We start from the raw sequence: 17,215 nt of genomic DNA on the forward strand, positions 1-17,215 counted from the left end.
CAACAGCAGATGAGGAGGAAAGCGCTGTAGATTAACTAACACAAAAAAAGATTGCCCTGCTTCAGTTTTAACTTTAGCCACGTCCAGATTACTAGTCCAGCGCCGAGGGCCTTCTGGCAGTTCCTTCACTGCGAGAAGTGAGGTTACAAGGAACCAGGCAGAGGGCCTTCTCGGTAGTGGCGCCTGCTCCCATCAGATGTCAAGGAAATAAGCAACTATCTTACTTTTAAAAGACATCCGAAGGCAGCCCTGTTTAGGGAAGTTTTTAATGTTTAATGCTGCATTGTGTTCTTAATATTCAGTTGGGAGCTGTCCAGAGTGGCTGGGGAAACCCAGCCAGATGGGCGAGGTATAAACAATTTATTTGTTGTTGTTGTTGTTGTTGTTGCTGCTGCTGCTGCTGCTGCTGTTGTTGTTGTTGTTGTTGTTGTTGTTGTTGTTGTTGTTGTATTACTAGTCTCAATCCTTTGCAGGTCTACCCAGTAGTATGTCTCATTTCACAAATAAGTATGCTGGGGATTAAAAAGAAATGCAATAGACCAGCACAGCTTCTGTCTTGGAAAGCAGTTAAAAACCATTTCTTACTTTGGTGTACTAAATACACACAAACAGGAGCCAGAGAGGCAAGGAACTGAAGCAAGGGAGAAATGAATGAACCACTTTGGAAGGTGTCAGGGGCCACATAAAATGAGGCTGGGGCCACAGGTTTCTCATACTGAGCAGGGAACCTTCTTCAGCTTGAGGGTCACATTGCTTCTGGAGTTGCAAACCAATGGTGGGTGTGGCCAAGGACACTCCAATCACAACCCTCCAAGCAAGCAAGCATCACCATTCAACAACACATTACAGCAAGGCAAAATCACTAGAAGAGGGTGCAAAGTCTTGGGGATCAGGTAGAGAGGACTGGAGGTGTGTGGTGGGGGGTTGCGTTCAGTCTGAGATTCTTCAGCCCTGGGCTAGAGGATCAAATCCAGCAAGGCTGTCTTTACAGACTTAAATAACTTCCATCTGCAATAAGCTCTAGCAATGAGACCAAAGGAAAACAGATATGTCAGGCAGAGCTGCTGAAGCTCCGCTTTATATATAAGAAAATCAATTGAAAAGGATCAACAAAAGCAGCTTTGCGGGGGAAGTGAAAACTGCTGTTTAAGAGAAATCCTTCTCCTTTAAGTCTCAGCACACACATACACATTCTCCTTCCAGAGCGCAGCATCTTTACCTGGACAAACAATGGCAGATTTGGGCATCTGAGGAGGGAAAAATTATTCCTTGCCTCTCCCCCCCCCCAAACCCTCAGCATCTCTGTTGGTGCCAGCAACACTTTTAGATTCTGCTGACGCCAGGGAATTGGCTTGTTTTGAGGCAATCTGCGCACTTCAGAAGCCACACACACACACATTCACCTACCACAAAAGTCTGAATTCCCAGCAGCGTTGTGAAGTACGCAACAAGACGTTTGAATAGCGCTGCACGTTGCCAGCGTTGCTTTAATCTTCCCCCATTCAATTATAAAATAGGTCAGGGCCAAAATGCAGAGACAGGCTTCAGAGGCAGCCCTTGTATGCCTGGTGGCAGATTTCCTACCCACCCACCCCCCACACCCCACCAGATGCAGAGCCTATCATCCTAAGAGCACAAATTGGTACAGGCTAAGCACAGCGGCTACACTTCAGAGGAACAGATGGTCCTTGTGTTCCGGACGCCCTCGTAACAAATAGGAAATATGCAGCAGTTCTGATGATGGATGCAAGGCCACCATAACTAGCGTTGGGCTCTTAGGGACAGAGGTGCATCAAACGGCCAGGTCTCCAGGTCCCCGAGCCCTTTTTACCCTGAGCACAAATAGCCACAACCACTGGATCGTTCAGCTGGCAGGGTGTTGTGTTGCAGACGATTCCCCCACTAAATACAGCCTGGCAATTCCTTTTGGGTGCCCCAGTTGGGAACAGTCTGAGGCCTCACTGTTCACCTTGTGGCCAGCTGGATCCTTGAGCACCTTCCCAGTACCTTTGTCCCGCTGGGCTTTGGCTCAGGTGGAACACCAGTCAGGCCTTCTCTGCACCACATTTCCCCTTCCTGCTCTGAATTCTGAAGCCTCTCTGACAGCTTCTGTCTCTCCATGTCATGGGACCTCCCTGAAGATCTTGCATGACTTTGCTGCCCTAGATGCCAGAGCAGGAGAAAGGAGGATGAGGAGCAGAAGCAGGCTGGAAGGCAGGCACCCAGGAGTGGAGGAGATCCTTCCCCTTGTGATTCTGGATGTTACAAGCATCCCAGTTGCTGGAGCCCACAGGAGGGGAGAGCGCTCCTGCTTTTCAGAGGTGGAAAGCCCAATCATTGTTAGCATGGTTCATTCCCTCAACAGTTCTCCAAGTTCTGACAAATCAGGAACCTGCAAACCTCATCTTGACACTTGGTGCTATGCAAAAAATTGATGGTAATTCTAGAAACTAACCACCTCCCAGGGGGGCACTGTTAAGCCTAGAGAATGAAGGTTGCACCTTCTGTGGCCACTTTGTAATTCGCATGCCAGTAACATACAATAAACATGAAAGTGAGGACATCTGGTGGTAGAAATGATGAAGAAAAACAAGTCTGCCAGGGCTGCAGCCATAAAAAGAGCCCAACAGGAAAAGGAGCTGTCTGTTCAGTGTTTATATTGCAGTTTATCGCCCCCGAGTGCCTGCAGTCTGCCTTGTAGAGATGCGACTGCGAATGGAGTTCCCTTACCTTGAACATCTGCTTGACTTTCTGCCGGGGTAGGTTGACATTCAGCTTATGCATCAGCTGGAGCACCTCGTTGATGCTCAGGCTGCCATCGCCATTTTTGTCCGCTTCGTCGAAGGTTTGCTTCAACCACATTTAGCAGGAGTCAAGGAAAAGAGAAGAGACAACTCTGCCACGGCAAGCAAAGAGGAGAAGGGAATGAAGGCTGCTTCCCGGGGACTACAGAAATAAAGGGATTCAAAAGCCACAGAGCACTTAAATCAGGAAGAAACAAAATCATGGAAGGCCATCTGATCAAGCTTTCTGCCACAAGATGGGACCATCCATTCAGTGGGCATGACAAGCAAACTGTTGCTGTTTGACCACTACTCCATTTTGCCTAGTGCTGCTTGGGGAGGCTCCCCAAGACCTTGGACAAAGGGAGGTCCTTCCTAGCTTAGCTACCTGAGAAAAGATTTACCTGATAGTGTTAGGATTTGGGACTTTCTAAAGTAGGTGTCCTGCCATGAAGTAATGGTCCTTCTTCCCTAATGCAATATATTGTGGGCTTTGGTGGATATAAAATATATTTTTAAAAATTTGAGGGGAGGGGTTCAAAGGAAGAACACACCTGACTTGCCTGTGTTACACAGCGTCAGGGTTTGGAATTGTTGGACATCTGCCAAGCCCAAGGTCCCAGCCAGGGGCTCACTGCAAAAAGCCGCAACCCTACGCCCTTCTGCTCTTGTCTGTGCACTGAGGTTGCTGCTGCTGCCTCTGTTTATGATGATGATGATGACATTCCTTAATCTCATTATAAAATACAGGCAGATAAAACTAAATGAAGTAGCAGTGTGTGCAATACAGAATTCCTAAAATGATCCTCCAGCAATACAATGAGATGTGACCAATGTTAGTCCCACTCAGAGTAGACTCTTCTAAATTAACAGAAATGGCTAACTTAGGTCCATTTGTGTCAATGGGTCTACTGTGATCAGGACTTAGTTGCCAGTGATTTAATGCCACTCTCTGCTCACCTACACTGTTGGCAGTGATAGGAATGTGGAAAGGAAGCAACATCTTTCCCTTGCTTTGCCCTTTTCTCCTCTGGGTGATGGTGTGGGTTAGGCAAATGGGTAGGGGAAACAGAAGTGAGGATGAAGGGGGCAGTTACTGAAGAACCCGTGTTCAAGGTGCCCATCAAAACTGTATGGCCAACAGTGCATCACCCCCCCCCCCCGCCCTCCACTGAAGGATACTGGTCTCTAGTCCTCTGACGCTTTGACAGGCTGTCTTCATCGCTAATCCCAGCCATCAAGTACTTCAGGCCAGTGATCCACGTCCGAGCTTCCCCTGCGCTGGATGACACCAAGTCAAGAGACTCCATGTGATCTCCATAGTAGATACTGAAGCAGCAGTTGGGGTCAAAGCTGCCATCCGCATAGCGCTGGAAGATCTCCGACTGTTTTCCTTCACAGACCTCCTGGATCGAATCGATAGAGACTGGGGAAAAATAAAATAAGGCAAGGAGGTGAGGGGGTGGGCTGGGCAATCATGCAAAAGGTTGGAATAAAGACTCACTCTTGAATAAAGAAACTATTTCCATCCCACATTTGATACCTAGTGTGAGTTTGATTTTTATCTCCCCCCAACCTGATTTAGGGCCATTTGGCAGACTGTGGTACATGACTGCAAGGCTGCTGAGCATTCAATTATCATTTGGAAACCCAAGGATTGTGTTACTCAGGGCCCCTGCCCCAGATTACATGTTGTATGGGCAATCTATCCAGAAGATAAATTGTAGATTGAGGAGTTAGTGATCTGACATGGTTGCCCTCTTCCTGCCTCTGTTCCTTCCCCTTCTCCTTGTCTCTTAAGTTCTTTGATGGCATGAGAACAGCCTATAATGTCCTAATTAGTTAGGAAGAAGAGATAGTGATGAGTACCCCCTTGGATGTTGGACATTGTTTTGAGAAAGTGAGGCATTGGGGGGGGGGCTAATGAATAATCTGCATGTAGCCAGTAATGAATGATCTGCAAGTAGCCAGTCAGGCAAGCCACACGGGCTAGCTAACTATAAATCAGTTTGTTGTGGACAGAATTTTTGGAAGAAGCTCATGCACGGGCTGATTGGCCATGGGGTCGTGCAAACTAAAATCTACCTGGGGGAGTCACTTCACCACTTCTTGGGGGCTTCCAAGTGGCAGATTGAAGTGCTTGCTGCGTATGTATATATCGCTTGCTGTTTAGAATAAAAATCTTTAATCTTCTCACTCACTTGTGTTTTGTATTACTTCTGAATCTCATTTTAAAAGAACCACCTTGCATTTTGCAAGACCCATGTTAATTTGTTTTATGCGCACAGCTGAACGTGTGGATGCGCCCCCTGCAGCAGGGAATCCAGACTGGATGTGCAATCCTGCTTGGTGAATGCCCAGAGAGAAACATCACTGTGCTCTGTAATGCTCGTTTCAGGGACATCTTGAAATAGTCCTTGTATAATTAAAATTGTTGTAAGAAAAAGATGCTCCCCTTTCCCTTATGGGGTATTCAAGAGCCCGTATAGTCCTTATGTAGGTTCTCTATCGGTAGGAGAAAATAACAGAGGCCAGAGAATATTGAGAAGCAAAGCAGCTAGTAAGCCTGATCTTCATTAAACTGTTGCAACAGGCTCCCCCACTCACCCCATGCAGGGATGGAGGAGAGGAACCCAGAACATAGACTTCTATAGACACTTGAAATTGCATACCCTGTAGCTCAAGACCACCCCCCCAAAAAAAAAACATCACACATACACCACAGAAAGAGGTGGTCCCCAGCAGAAATTTGAGCATGTTGCTTCTCCCCTGTCTGCCAGGATACCTGATAATGCCTTATCTGATTGCCTTTTCTGGGTAGCCTGGCCATTCCTTTGAGATGGTAAATACTTCCTGAATCTCTTACGGATATTGATAGTGTGCTCAGCTTAACAGGTACTTGCCAGACTGTATTTACAGGGAGGTGTAAGCCCCTACAGTCCAAAGACAACTGAAAAGCTTCCCCCATTTCCTTCCTCCTTGCAGAGAAATATTTGAGGTCAATTTGGGAGAGTCAAAATGGCTTCAGGATTGTTCTCCTGTACTATTTCAGGCACTTGGTTTATATACTTATGTATGTGTTTGCCTTGTACACTTATGAATGTTTATTTTATATATATATATATATATATTTGCTTTCATATATATATATATATATATATATATATATATATATATATATATATTTGCTTTCATATATATATGACCGTAGAATTCCTATAACAAAATGCTTTCACAGAAATGTGAGTGGAGTGGCTGCCCCCTCCATAGTGCACCACACACTTACTTTTGGCTTTCTCGTTCTTTCGCGAGGGCCTCCAGCGGATGCATGACTTGTGCTCGTCCAGGTAGTAGAAGCGAACAAGACCTTTGGAACTGCCTCGGAGTTTGATCATCTGAGTACCAGCTTGCATGGAACTCATACATTTTTCCACTATACAAAGAGAGAAAATGAGAGAGAAAGAAATGATAATTAATTAATTGAATTGAATTTATATTCCTAGGATCACAGGACAATTTACAGTATAAAAACCACACCAAAAATGCATAAGATAACACTTAAACTACAACAACCCAGTCATCCAGTTGTTGTTGTTGTTTTAAAAAGAACGCATTGCCAAAATGCATTGAAGGCAATACAATGTTTATGTGTGATCATGGTTAAGGGAAGAAGGAGGAAGCAGCTGCAAAAAAAAAAGTGTAGAAGTCTGGTCCTATGAATCATCCCATGGGCCACATGAATTATTGTAAGCATTCTGGTAACCGTATAGAAGTTGAGAAAGACACACCAGGGCAAATTGCTTTAGAACTTTTCTTTTTTAGTACAGAAGGGAAAGCATTAAAAATTAACAGCAACATGGTTCCATAGCACACTGGATCCTGACTGCATCTCAGTGTGAGACAGCCAGCTGCTGAAAAGAATTCCAGACTAGGAAGATGGAAGACTTATGCAGATTCTGGGCAAGAACTGCATATTAAGCGCTGGAACAAGAAACACTCAAAACTAGTTCTGCCTATGGCTTTAAGTGTGGTAGGACAAAGACTGGCAGGTGCACAAAAGATAAACACTAGAAGCATCAACCACCCAAAGGTGGTTTTATGCATGTTTGGTGGAAATGTATCCTACTCTTGGGAAGAAAAGCAATTTGGTGATTTACCAGTGCATTAGTCTATAGCTTGTCTTATGATCCATTAAGAATGCAATTGAGCAGCCTATTCAAATACAGCAAATAAAATTGTGAGAGGGCTGCACAGTGCCCCCAAGGAGTGCCCCACCACTAATTTGTTCAACTTTCAACATACCTCACTTTCATTGTACTTATAGCCTGTTCCATACCTTTGATGCACTATCTGCATTCATTATTTTTTCTTTTTTTAAAAAAAGATTTTTATTGAAGTTTCACAAATTATATAATAACAAAACAAAACATTAATACAAACAAACAAAAAACAAACACAAAAAACAAGTATAATTTCAATCCCTTATTTTCTTGTAACTTACTTCCCCGACTTCCTCGTACCTCCCCTTTCTGTATTCCAATTCTCAAATTTTTAATTCAGCAAATCCTCTTCCTTATTATCCATTTAAGTTTTTTAACCTTTCTTTTCTTTTAACTTAATCATTACAGCTAGAAACCACATAATTTCTAAACCAACGTCATTCTAACATTCAATAATTTTACAATGTTTCCTAAGATAATCCTTAAATTTCTTCCAGTCTTCTTCCGCTGTCTCTCTTCCCTGGTCTCGGATTCTGCCAGTCATCTAGGCCAGTCCCATGTAGTCTATCACCTTCATCTGCCATTCTTCCAAGGTGAGTAGTTCTTGTAACTTTCAATACTTTGCGATGAGTATTCTCACTGCTGTTGTAGCATACATAAAGAATGTTCTATCCTTCTTTGACACCAGTTGGCCGGACATACCCAAGAGAAAAGCCTCTGGTTTCTTCGGGAAGGTATATTTAAATACCTTTTTCAGTTCATTATATATCATTTCCCAGAAAGCCTTAATCTTTGGACATGTCCACCAAAGGTGAAAGAACGTGCCTTCAGTTTCTTTACATTTCCAGCATTTATTATCAGACAAGTGGTAATTTTTTGCGAGCTTGACTGGGGTCATGTACCACCTATAAATCATTTTCATAATATTTTCCTTTAAGGCATTACATGCCGTAAATTTCATACCAGTGGTCCACAACTGTTCCCAGTCAGCAAACATAATGTTATGACCAATATATTGTGCCCACTTCATCATGGCTGATTTCACTGTTTCATCCTGTGTATTCCATTTCAACAGCAAGTTATACATTTTTGACAAATTCTTAGTATTAGGTTCTAGCAATTCTGTTTCTAATTTTGACTTTTCCACCTGGAAGCCAATTTTCCTCTCCAACTTGTAAATCTCCATTATTTGATAATAATGAAGCCAATCTCGGACTTTATCTTTTAATTTCTCAAAACTCTGCAGTTTCAGTTTATCTCCTTGTTCTAAAATTTCCCAATATTTCGGCCATTTGGCCTCCATATTGAGCTTTTTCACCGCCTTTGCCTCCATTGGCGACAACCACCTTGGGGTTTTATTTTCCAACAAGTCTTTATATTTAATCCAGACGTTATATAATGCTTTCCTAACAATATGATTTTTAAAAGCTTTATGAGCTTTAACCTTGTCATACCACAAATATGCATGCCACCCAAAAATGTTATTAAAACCTTCTAAGTCCAAAATGTCTGTGTTCTCAAGAAGTAGCCAGTCTTTCAACCAGCCGAAAGCTGCTGATTCATAGTAAAGTTTAAAGTCTGGCAGGGCAAATCCCCCCCTTTCCTTTGCATCAGTTAAAATCTTAAATTTTATTCTAGGTTTCTTGCCCTGCCAGACAAATTTCGAAATATCTTTCTGCCACTTCTTGAAACAGTCCATCTTGTCCACAATTTGCAATGTTTGAAATAAAAACAACATTCTAGGCAATACATTCATCTTTATAACCGCAATTCGACCAGATAAGGAAAGCTTCAAATTCGACCAGATCTCTAAGTCTTTTTTCACTTCTGTCCAACACTTCGGCATTCATTATTTTTTCTTGTCCAATAAGATGATAACAATTTGCATGCTTGGATTTGCATGACATTCACATTCACTTACTGGAAGATAGATAGGAAACTGCCTTATAACCATTCAGACCACTGTTCCATCTTGCTCTGCCCTGCTTATACTGGTTGGTGGCAGCTCTCCAGGGTTTAAGACCAGGGTTTCCCAAACTTGGGTCTCCAGCTGTTTTGGACTACAACTCCCATCATCCCTAGCTAGCATGACCAGTGGTCAGGGATTATGGGAATTGTAGTCCAAAATATCTGGAGACCTAAGTTTGGGAAACATCACTTTAGATCATGAAACCTTCTGCATGCAAGCTCTATAGCTGAGCTATAGCTCCTCCTCTATTGCATATATCATTTGTCAAATGTGAATTAATGTAGTAGGTAGGTAGTAATTTTATTTTTTTCATTATAAGCCGCAGTAATGCAGAAAGAACCTTCAGAGCCAAGACACAAATTTAGCTTATAATTCTCTGGCCACCAGCACAAATAAAGAAACAGGCAGGGGGCAGAGTTTTCTACTTAAGTCCTCCTTCCATGGTCAACACTGAGACTATGAAGAAGGGAGCTGACAGGCCAGGCTGAGATCAATGGGGCAGTGCGCCATTTCCACTGCCTCCAACACATAGAGGGTAGTGGGACCACAATCATGCTCTTCCCACATCACACAAGCCTTTTAGTGCCCAAGTAAGGCTTCTGTTCCTCAGGGGCATTATCAGTTACTACAGAATTAGCTGCAAAGACATCAACTGCAAAGAACGGGTCCAGCTCTAATCCTCCAGATTTGAGATTTGGGGCTTGGCATTCATGGCTAAACTGCCTGAATACATGACTGACAGTACGATAGAAAACTATGCAATTGAGGTTTCCCTCCTCCCCAAAGGTCTGAACTCTGCTTCTCACTGTCAGGAGTCATTGTTATAAGGTGGGCATTGATTCAGATAACACTTTCCCACTGCTATTAATGCTTTGCGCACGGAATAAAAAGCAGAAAAAGGTGGCAGGACAAGTGGATCAAGAGGGCAAAGATACCTTAACAACACTTTCCAAATTGCTTTGTTCAGCACGATTGAGCAATGCCACTAGTCACTCATTCCAAAGTAGCCATTACTGCTTTTTGGTAATTTGCTCACACTGTAAGCCCCCCATTAGAAGTTCCTCCACTTTCCTTTCTTATTACTGGCATCATCACACAACAGCCAAGATTCCCAGATGTCGGGGCTGAGATGCAGGCAGCTGTCAGAGGTAAGGTGGGAGTTAATCCAGGGAGTCTAAAGAACACAGGAAGCAGCCCTGTACAGAGTCAGAACACTGATTCATCCAGCTCAGTTAATATCTGCACCAACTTGCAACAGCTCTGCAGGGTTTCAGGCAGTGGGTCTTCTCAGCCCTACCTAGGGCTGGGAATAGAACCTAGGGCTTTCTGCATGCAAAGCAGATGACCTGCCATTGAGCTGCAGACCTGCCATGGACTGGTTGGATGCAGAGGGATGGTAGGAGGAACCAGCTGGGGAACCCCCAAAGGAAGAAGGCTGAGCCCAAGGAGTGGTAGTGGGATGGCGATGAGTGGGCAGAGAAAGAAGAGGGAGAAGACTGGGAAGAGTTGTCAGAAGTTGAAGAGGTAATGGGGCTTAGTGAGCTGGGGGAGTCAGTGGCCAGGATAAGTCGAGAATCAGAGATAGAAGCTGAAGCAGAGAAGGGAGGCCAACAGGCAGAGATGAGTCAGGCTGGCGAAGAGTCACAGGTGTCTTCCCATCCTGCTACAGCAAGCTCTCCTCCCCGCTTGTCTCCCAGAACCAGAAGAGAGCTGAAAGGGTGGAGCAACAGCAGGCAGCACACAGGCACAGTCTCCGATTGCTTGAGAAAAGCCCTGGGAAGGAAGGGACTTTCAGTATTTGGGTAAGCCCTACCAGGGATGAGATGCTGTGCTCATTAACCTTGCCACTCAGCCAAGTCTGTGAAGATCATATTTTTGCTAATAAAGAGTTAAATCCAACTTTGAACGGTGTGATTTACTGCTGGCCCACTCTTTGACAAGACCTTTCCCAAACAGGTTAGAAGCACACTTGAGCCAAAGAGATCTTCTGGATGAGCCAGGTCCCTACCTGAACAGGTTGTATTTTATAGGCCTTCCTCTCCAGGAGGGCCCAATGGCTTCGGGTTTGTGTATCAACCCTGCCTCTTTATGGAAGGGCTGTGGCTCACTGGTTCCTGGTTCACCTCGGACAGCTGCCCACAGCCCAGCACTACTTGGCCCCAGCTCATATTACGCTTTTAGTCAATGCCACATTTTAAAATGAAAGTGAATTGGCCCATTAAAAAGGACCTGATATGCTTCTAACATGCCAGTGCTCCAGATGAGGCTTGGCAAGGATAAAAGCCACCTGTGGTCAATAAAGAACCCTTTTGCTATTGATCCTTAGCTTGGCCTCCTTGCATCTCCATCAGCCTCACGGTGCAAGAACAGAGAAGAATTAAAGCAAAGGCAGGCCAGAAGAATAGCAAAATGCAGCCATGCTGGTGGTATTCACAGAAAGCATTACAGGAGCATTCACCAAGGTGTACATGACACTGATTTCTTAAAGGTTTATTAGCTACTTGTGTCCCGGAACAAAAAATGATGCACCGTTAAAGCAACAGTCTTCAGAAACATCTTATTGATAGAACTTGCTAACCCACTGGACCAACAGCTCACCCCAGCATCCATCAGAGAGCAAATCAGAGATGCTACAAAGATCCACGGTTTTGGCTCCTGAAGCAAGAGCTATGTATCAGCTGCTCTGATGAGGTTATCAGAACATAGAGCTATGCCATGCATGCTATTGTGAAGGTACTAATTCATTTCACTGCCTTGTACATTCGCTGAAATCAGCTCAACTGGAGGCTAAATCATATTTTTCCTAGGGAAAATTGTTTACAGTGGGTTGGTTTTTTTTGTACCTCTACTCTTCAAAAGAAAGAGAGAGAGAGAGGAAGTTCTTAAAATGTTACAATCAACAGCAATAGGATGATGTTGTTTGCTGGATCAAAGCAACAGCAAATACTGGTTGTATTTGCAGGACTGATTTCCATTCTGAACATGAGATGGGTAAGTGAACATCAGCAATTTCTGCTCCCATTTCTGTTTCCGTTTCTCCAACATCCCTGCCTGTGACTCTATTGTAAATTAAATAATAAAAACATCATAAAGTACTGATTTATCTTTACACCAAATCCTGACCTTTGTTTTGTTAGCATTATTTTAGCTGTTACAAGAGAACATTGAAATATTTCATTTATTAGCCACTAATATGCCACATTGTTTCTAATTTACATTGTTAAATTTGATAAAACAGTTAATGGAAGGGGAAAGATATTCACAGATATTAAGCTGACCAGCTTGGGTCAAATTCCTCTCCTGCCCCCGCCCCTGGTGATGACTAGAATGCAGCTGAGCTGGCTTTGTTGCTGAATACTGGGAGCTTAAACAGCACTGAGCAACTGGTTGCTTTTCACTGGAAGAATAAGGCATGCATTGCAGAAGGGACTGTCTGTCAGTGCCTGGTACTGTCCACCCAACACCCGTCCTTGGCCAAGACGAGAGGTAAAACACATACACACACATAGTGTCATCATTACTGCATCATTGCTGTTTACAAAAACTGTGTTTTCCCTTTGAGCAACCCCTATACCAGAAGGAAGGAGGCAGACTCTGCATAGCCCCCAAGCCTGCATATCACACTTTCTCCTCTCTTTGCCACAATAAACTGTTTTAGGCATGCAGGATCGCCATGCAACAGTGACGCCTTTCCCCCGCCCACCGGGGCAGAAGGCAAAGGAGACCAACAAGAGGTGGTGCCAGAGCCAATGGCAGGCAGAGCCAACATTCTAGTTTTGCCCCATCTGCCTCCTCCCTGCTGAGTTCTACAATGGCCAACACTAAGAGGGAGGAAGCTGATAGGCAATGCTGCCGCCTCAAGCGGTTGCAAGAAGGTAGGCAGGTGGGGGCTGGCTGAGGGCAGGCTGAGATGAGTGGGGGACTGTCCCACCTGCAAATGACTGCAGCATCATGTGAGCTGGACCAGAACAAAGCCCTGTTTCCACTGTGGCTAACCCAGCACCACCAAGAAGCCCACAAGACACTGCAGAATTCTCTTGGCATTCTCCTGCAACTGGTATTCAGTGGGCAGGTTCCATAAAGCCATTGAAAGATGACTCCTTCTCCATTAACAGGTCTTGGAAAGCCACCTAAACCTGTGGCAGCGATTCCCAAGCACACTTCTTTTTAATAAAGGGAAAGTGACATATTCAGCATCAAATGGAGGAACAGAGTCATTGGAAGCCTAAGCATAACAGGAACCAGCCCCTACCAAGGAAAGGTTTCCTTGCACTTACAGAAATCACCGCTCTCGTGCAATGATTTATTTAGCACTTATGAGCCATGTATTATATTCCCAATGTTCCTCCACGGAGCTCGCAGTGAAAATTTGAGCCAGGATCTGAAGCCTCTGCACCTGGCAAGACTGTAAGCCTCTCAAAAGCCCGGCACAGTATGAGCAGCACAATATGCCCAGATGAGCCAGTTTGCATCAAGTCTGGGCTGGGATCTGAAACCGTGATTCCCACAACCCAGTTCAACACAAAACATTAAACTACTGCAAGGACTTTTGACAATTAAAAAAGCATAAGAACCCTGTCTTTACATGGTCACTTTGCTTGTAGGTTGCAGCTGCTGGAGATCCACAGTCCAGTAACACAGACTCCCTTATCCAGTGATAAAATTTTGGAATACTCTCCACAGCAAGGATAGAAATGTCGCAAGTTTCCTTCTACCAAGGCAGACGTTGGTCCCTCGAACTCATCTTGGCTGTGAGTCCTGGATAGACCTGCTTCCTGACTTGCAGGGCTTTTTCCACCTGACCTCTGAGGGCGGGGCCCTGGCTGACTCCAGCCACAAGGCTGAGGCTGATGAAGAGGCCAGATACCATCCTAGCTAAAGACCCATCCTGCAGGAAATTCTGAGCTGCATCCTCTGCAGCTGGAGATTAAGGAGAGGACAGAGGGTGAAGAAAGAGCTGAGTGGAGGGAGATCATTTTCCCATCCTCTGGACCCACCCCCCTGGGAAACTCAACAAAACCTGCTGCACCTGGAATTGGGTGTGGAGAGTGCAGAATGGGACACATCTGTGGGCAGCCTGAGGAAGTACCATCCACCTTGGACCTGCCCATAAAAAAGCAAGACCAGAGCAGGAGAACTTCCAGGAACTTTTCTTGTTGTGGAACTTTTGTGGGTGAGCTGACAGTTTGTGTGGGTCCTGGGTGAAAATCCAGAGGCTGAGAGGGAGGGTTTGTCAGTAGGAAAATGAATTGATAGTGATTTGTATACAGTCGTACCTTGGATCCCGAACACCTTGCGAGTTGAACGTTTTGGCTTCCAAATGCCACAAACCCGGAAGTGATTGTTCCGGTTTGCAAACGTTCTTTGGAACCTGAACGTCCAATGCTGCTTCTGCAGGTTCTGATTGGCTGCGGAAGCTTCCTGCAGTCAATCGGAAGCCATGCCTTGGTTTCTGAATGTTTTGGAAGTTGAACGGACTTCCAGACGGATTCCGTTCGACTTCCGAGGTACCACTGTACAGGCACCCCCTGATTTGCAGGGGAGTTGCATTCTGGGTAATTGTGTGTGATGCCCCACCCCATTCTGCCCCCCTTTCAGGCCACTTCCGGGTTGGTGGGATGCACGCTTGAGCGGCTGAGCACATATCAGACACATGTAAATTGGTCGTGGTCTGTATATCAGTAGCTTTGTATCAATGTAACATTTGTATATGTAATGATATCTTTGTAACATTTTAAGTTGCCTGTTGCTGCTTCTGTTTTCTGTATGCCACTTAGAGATATTTTTGTTAAGAGGTATAGAAATTAATCTAATCTAATGTGTCTAAACGACTAAACAACAAACAAATCTAATGTGTGCAGCTCTTCAAGATTTCAGGTAGGAGTCTCTCCTGGACCCACCTGGGAGATGTAGAACTGGAAAAATGGGTGGGTGGGGGGTCATTGGCAAAAAAACCTCCAATGTAAAATTTCCTGCATAGACTAGGGCTTGGCATTTTTATTTAAGTAGTATGATTCCTCCCTACCCCCCCCCCACTCTGCTGTATGTGTGGTGACACTGCTATGGCTAACCCAACTTCATTCAGGGCCAAAGTAGACATTTCCACAGGGATGGGGAATATGTGATCCTCCAACTGTTACTGGACTATGGCTCTCTTCACCCTGACTACTAGTCATGCTAGCTGGGGCTGATGGAAGCTGGAACTCAACAACATCTGGAGGGCCACAGATTCTCCACCCCAGCATTACTCTAAATGGGTGATTAGATTAAAATAATCCAGGTGTGTTTGCTAAACACTAAGCATGCCAGGAGAGGACCTTTTCTTTGGGACCACAGTCGATGGGAAGAGGAGGTCTTGCTCTCTCCTCCATAGCTGTGATCCCAACAAAAATCAGCCTCCCCTCTTCACCGTGATGCACTTGGTCGTGGGGGGGGGGGACTCCTGTTCACATCCATCCCTAAATCATGTATTTTAAAAATCACATTGCAGTGAAGCTTGTAGGGTCCTTTAGTCTGGTCTGGGGACTCTATAACAAAAAGCAAAATAGCTTTTGTACCAGAGGCGCAGTTAACGTTCTGCAAACTGAGGCTGGGGAGTGAGCACTTGTGGAAATGCACACCGGAAATTAACCAGGAAAGCCGGACAATGTTTGGCAAGATCTGTATCTATGGTATAGATGCCAAACTAGCTGAACTGTAGGTCAAATGTTCTAAGCCAAAATGTTCTTGAAACATCTTCTCTAACAACTGACAATTTTATTTCATTTTTATTTTACTGCACATATACCAACTTTTTCTCCAAGGAGCTCCAGATGGCTAGCATGAGTCTCTTCCCTCCTCGTTTAAACCACACAACACTCCTGCGATGTAGGTTGGGCTGAGAGGCAGCGACTGGCCCACAATCACAAGTGAGCTTCTTGGCTGAGTGGGGATTTGAATCCTGTCCTCACAAGTCTAGGTCCAACACTCTAACCACTACACCACATCACTGAAGAAGCAGAACGACTATAGCTTATGATTGCCTGAGGATACATCTCACTTTGTACAACCCCCTCCCACAACTACAAATAGACAAAGCTGTCATTAAATACCACTTAAGCCCCAAAGCCTTTAAGACGTTATTGTCTTGAGCAGAAGAGGGATATGTGCAGGTTCACAGTCTTACCCATCTGGCCCATTTTCCATTTGGGAGTGGCTACTATGCTGCCTCCGATCCAGAAAAACTCCTCTGCCAGGCGGGCAACCGAAAACTTGTTCTGGAACAAAGGACTTCTGGAGAGTTCCATTTTGGAGGACAAGGCCGCTTCTGTGTTCAGCGCAAGGGTTGTTGTTTTTTCTGCCTCACATCCAGGAGGCTCAGATCAGGCAACTACAAGGTCCCGGTGGAAGGGCATGTACAAAAATATAAAGCATAAAAAAAGAAAACCCAACCCTCAGACTGCTAAATTCTACTTGTGAATTAAAAGTCAGACGTCGTTCTAGGCTATGTTCAGTCACAGCCAATTTCTCAGCTTCAGTCTCCGGCCTCCTTCCATCCTTCTGCAAGGCTGGAAGACAAACTCCCAGATTGTTTTCTAGCTAATCTAAGTCATTAGCACTTTGAGGCGCTCAAAAAAATAAAAATTAAAAAAAAAATAAGATCTCATTTAAGACGTTGTTGGGGTGGAAGGTGAGATGCCTCCATTATTATTTGTCCCCTGAGAGGCAACGCGGCAGTTGGGGTGATGGAAAAGGAAGGCCTCTGATTCATGGCGTTAGATTTCCTCCCATCGTCACTGGTTGACGGCGAGCTCTGGGTGGTGTTACTTCAAGCCACAGCTGCCTCTTCTGCATCCTGCTTCCCCTTTTGACCGCTCAGAGTCCAACCCTGCAGGCATCCTGCACTGAGAGGGCACTTGAAATCCTAATGAATTTCCTATGCCTGCTTTTGCACTTCCGATGAGAGGTTCTTTCTGCTCCGTGCCAGGGCCACAGAGGGCTCTGAATGCCACTTCAAATCCATCTAGGCAGCTGAGAGTCTCGTCCTCTATTGCTATAATGTGGTATACTTTAAAAAGAAGATGACGACGATGGCTATATGTACCAAATCAAAAGGTATCCTTTTTAAACCATCTTCTTGCCTTCTCGCTCGAGTCTGAACTGCTTAATCAGCATCTTTAGAGTAACATTTTCAATCCAGCAAGAGGAGGAAGAGAAAAAGCAATCCGCAATCCAGCTCGAGCAACACATGTTTGCTTGAAATG

General features: G+C 44.8%; 1 protein-coding gene across 5 annotated transcripts in view; it reads right to left on the reverse strand.

Moving 5' to 3' along the window:
• Window positions 1–17,215, reverse strand: part of PLCH2 (phospholipase C eta 2) — a 300,920-nt gene that overhangs the window by 100,392 nt on the left and 183,313 nt on the right. For 4 of the 5 annotated variants that reach the window (XM_082229783.1, XM_082229780.1, XM_082229782.1 and 1 more), the window contains exons 2-4: window positions 6,070–6,216; window positions 3,956–4,209; window positions 2,731–2,850 (exon numbers count right to left, since the gene is read on the reverse strand). In XM_082229783.1, the coding sequence (XP_082085909.1) occupies window positions 2,731–2,850; window positions 3,956–4,209; window positions 6,070–6,216 (521 nt within the window). Of the gene's footprint in view, window positions 1–2,730; window positions 2,851–3,955; window positions 4,210–6,069; window positions 6,217–16,137; window positions 16,485–17,215 lie in introns of those variants that run through there. The other variant, XM_082229784.1, reaches the window with a different exon arrangement.

This window comes from Podarcis vaucheri, assembly GCF_965113315.1.
Source record: "Podarcis vaucheri genome assembly, chromosome: 7".
NCBI lineage: Eukaryota > Metazoa > Chordata > Lepidosauria > Squamata > Lacertidae > Podarcis > Podarcis vaucheri.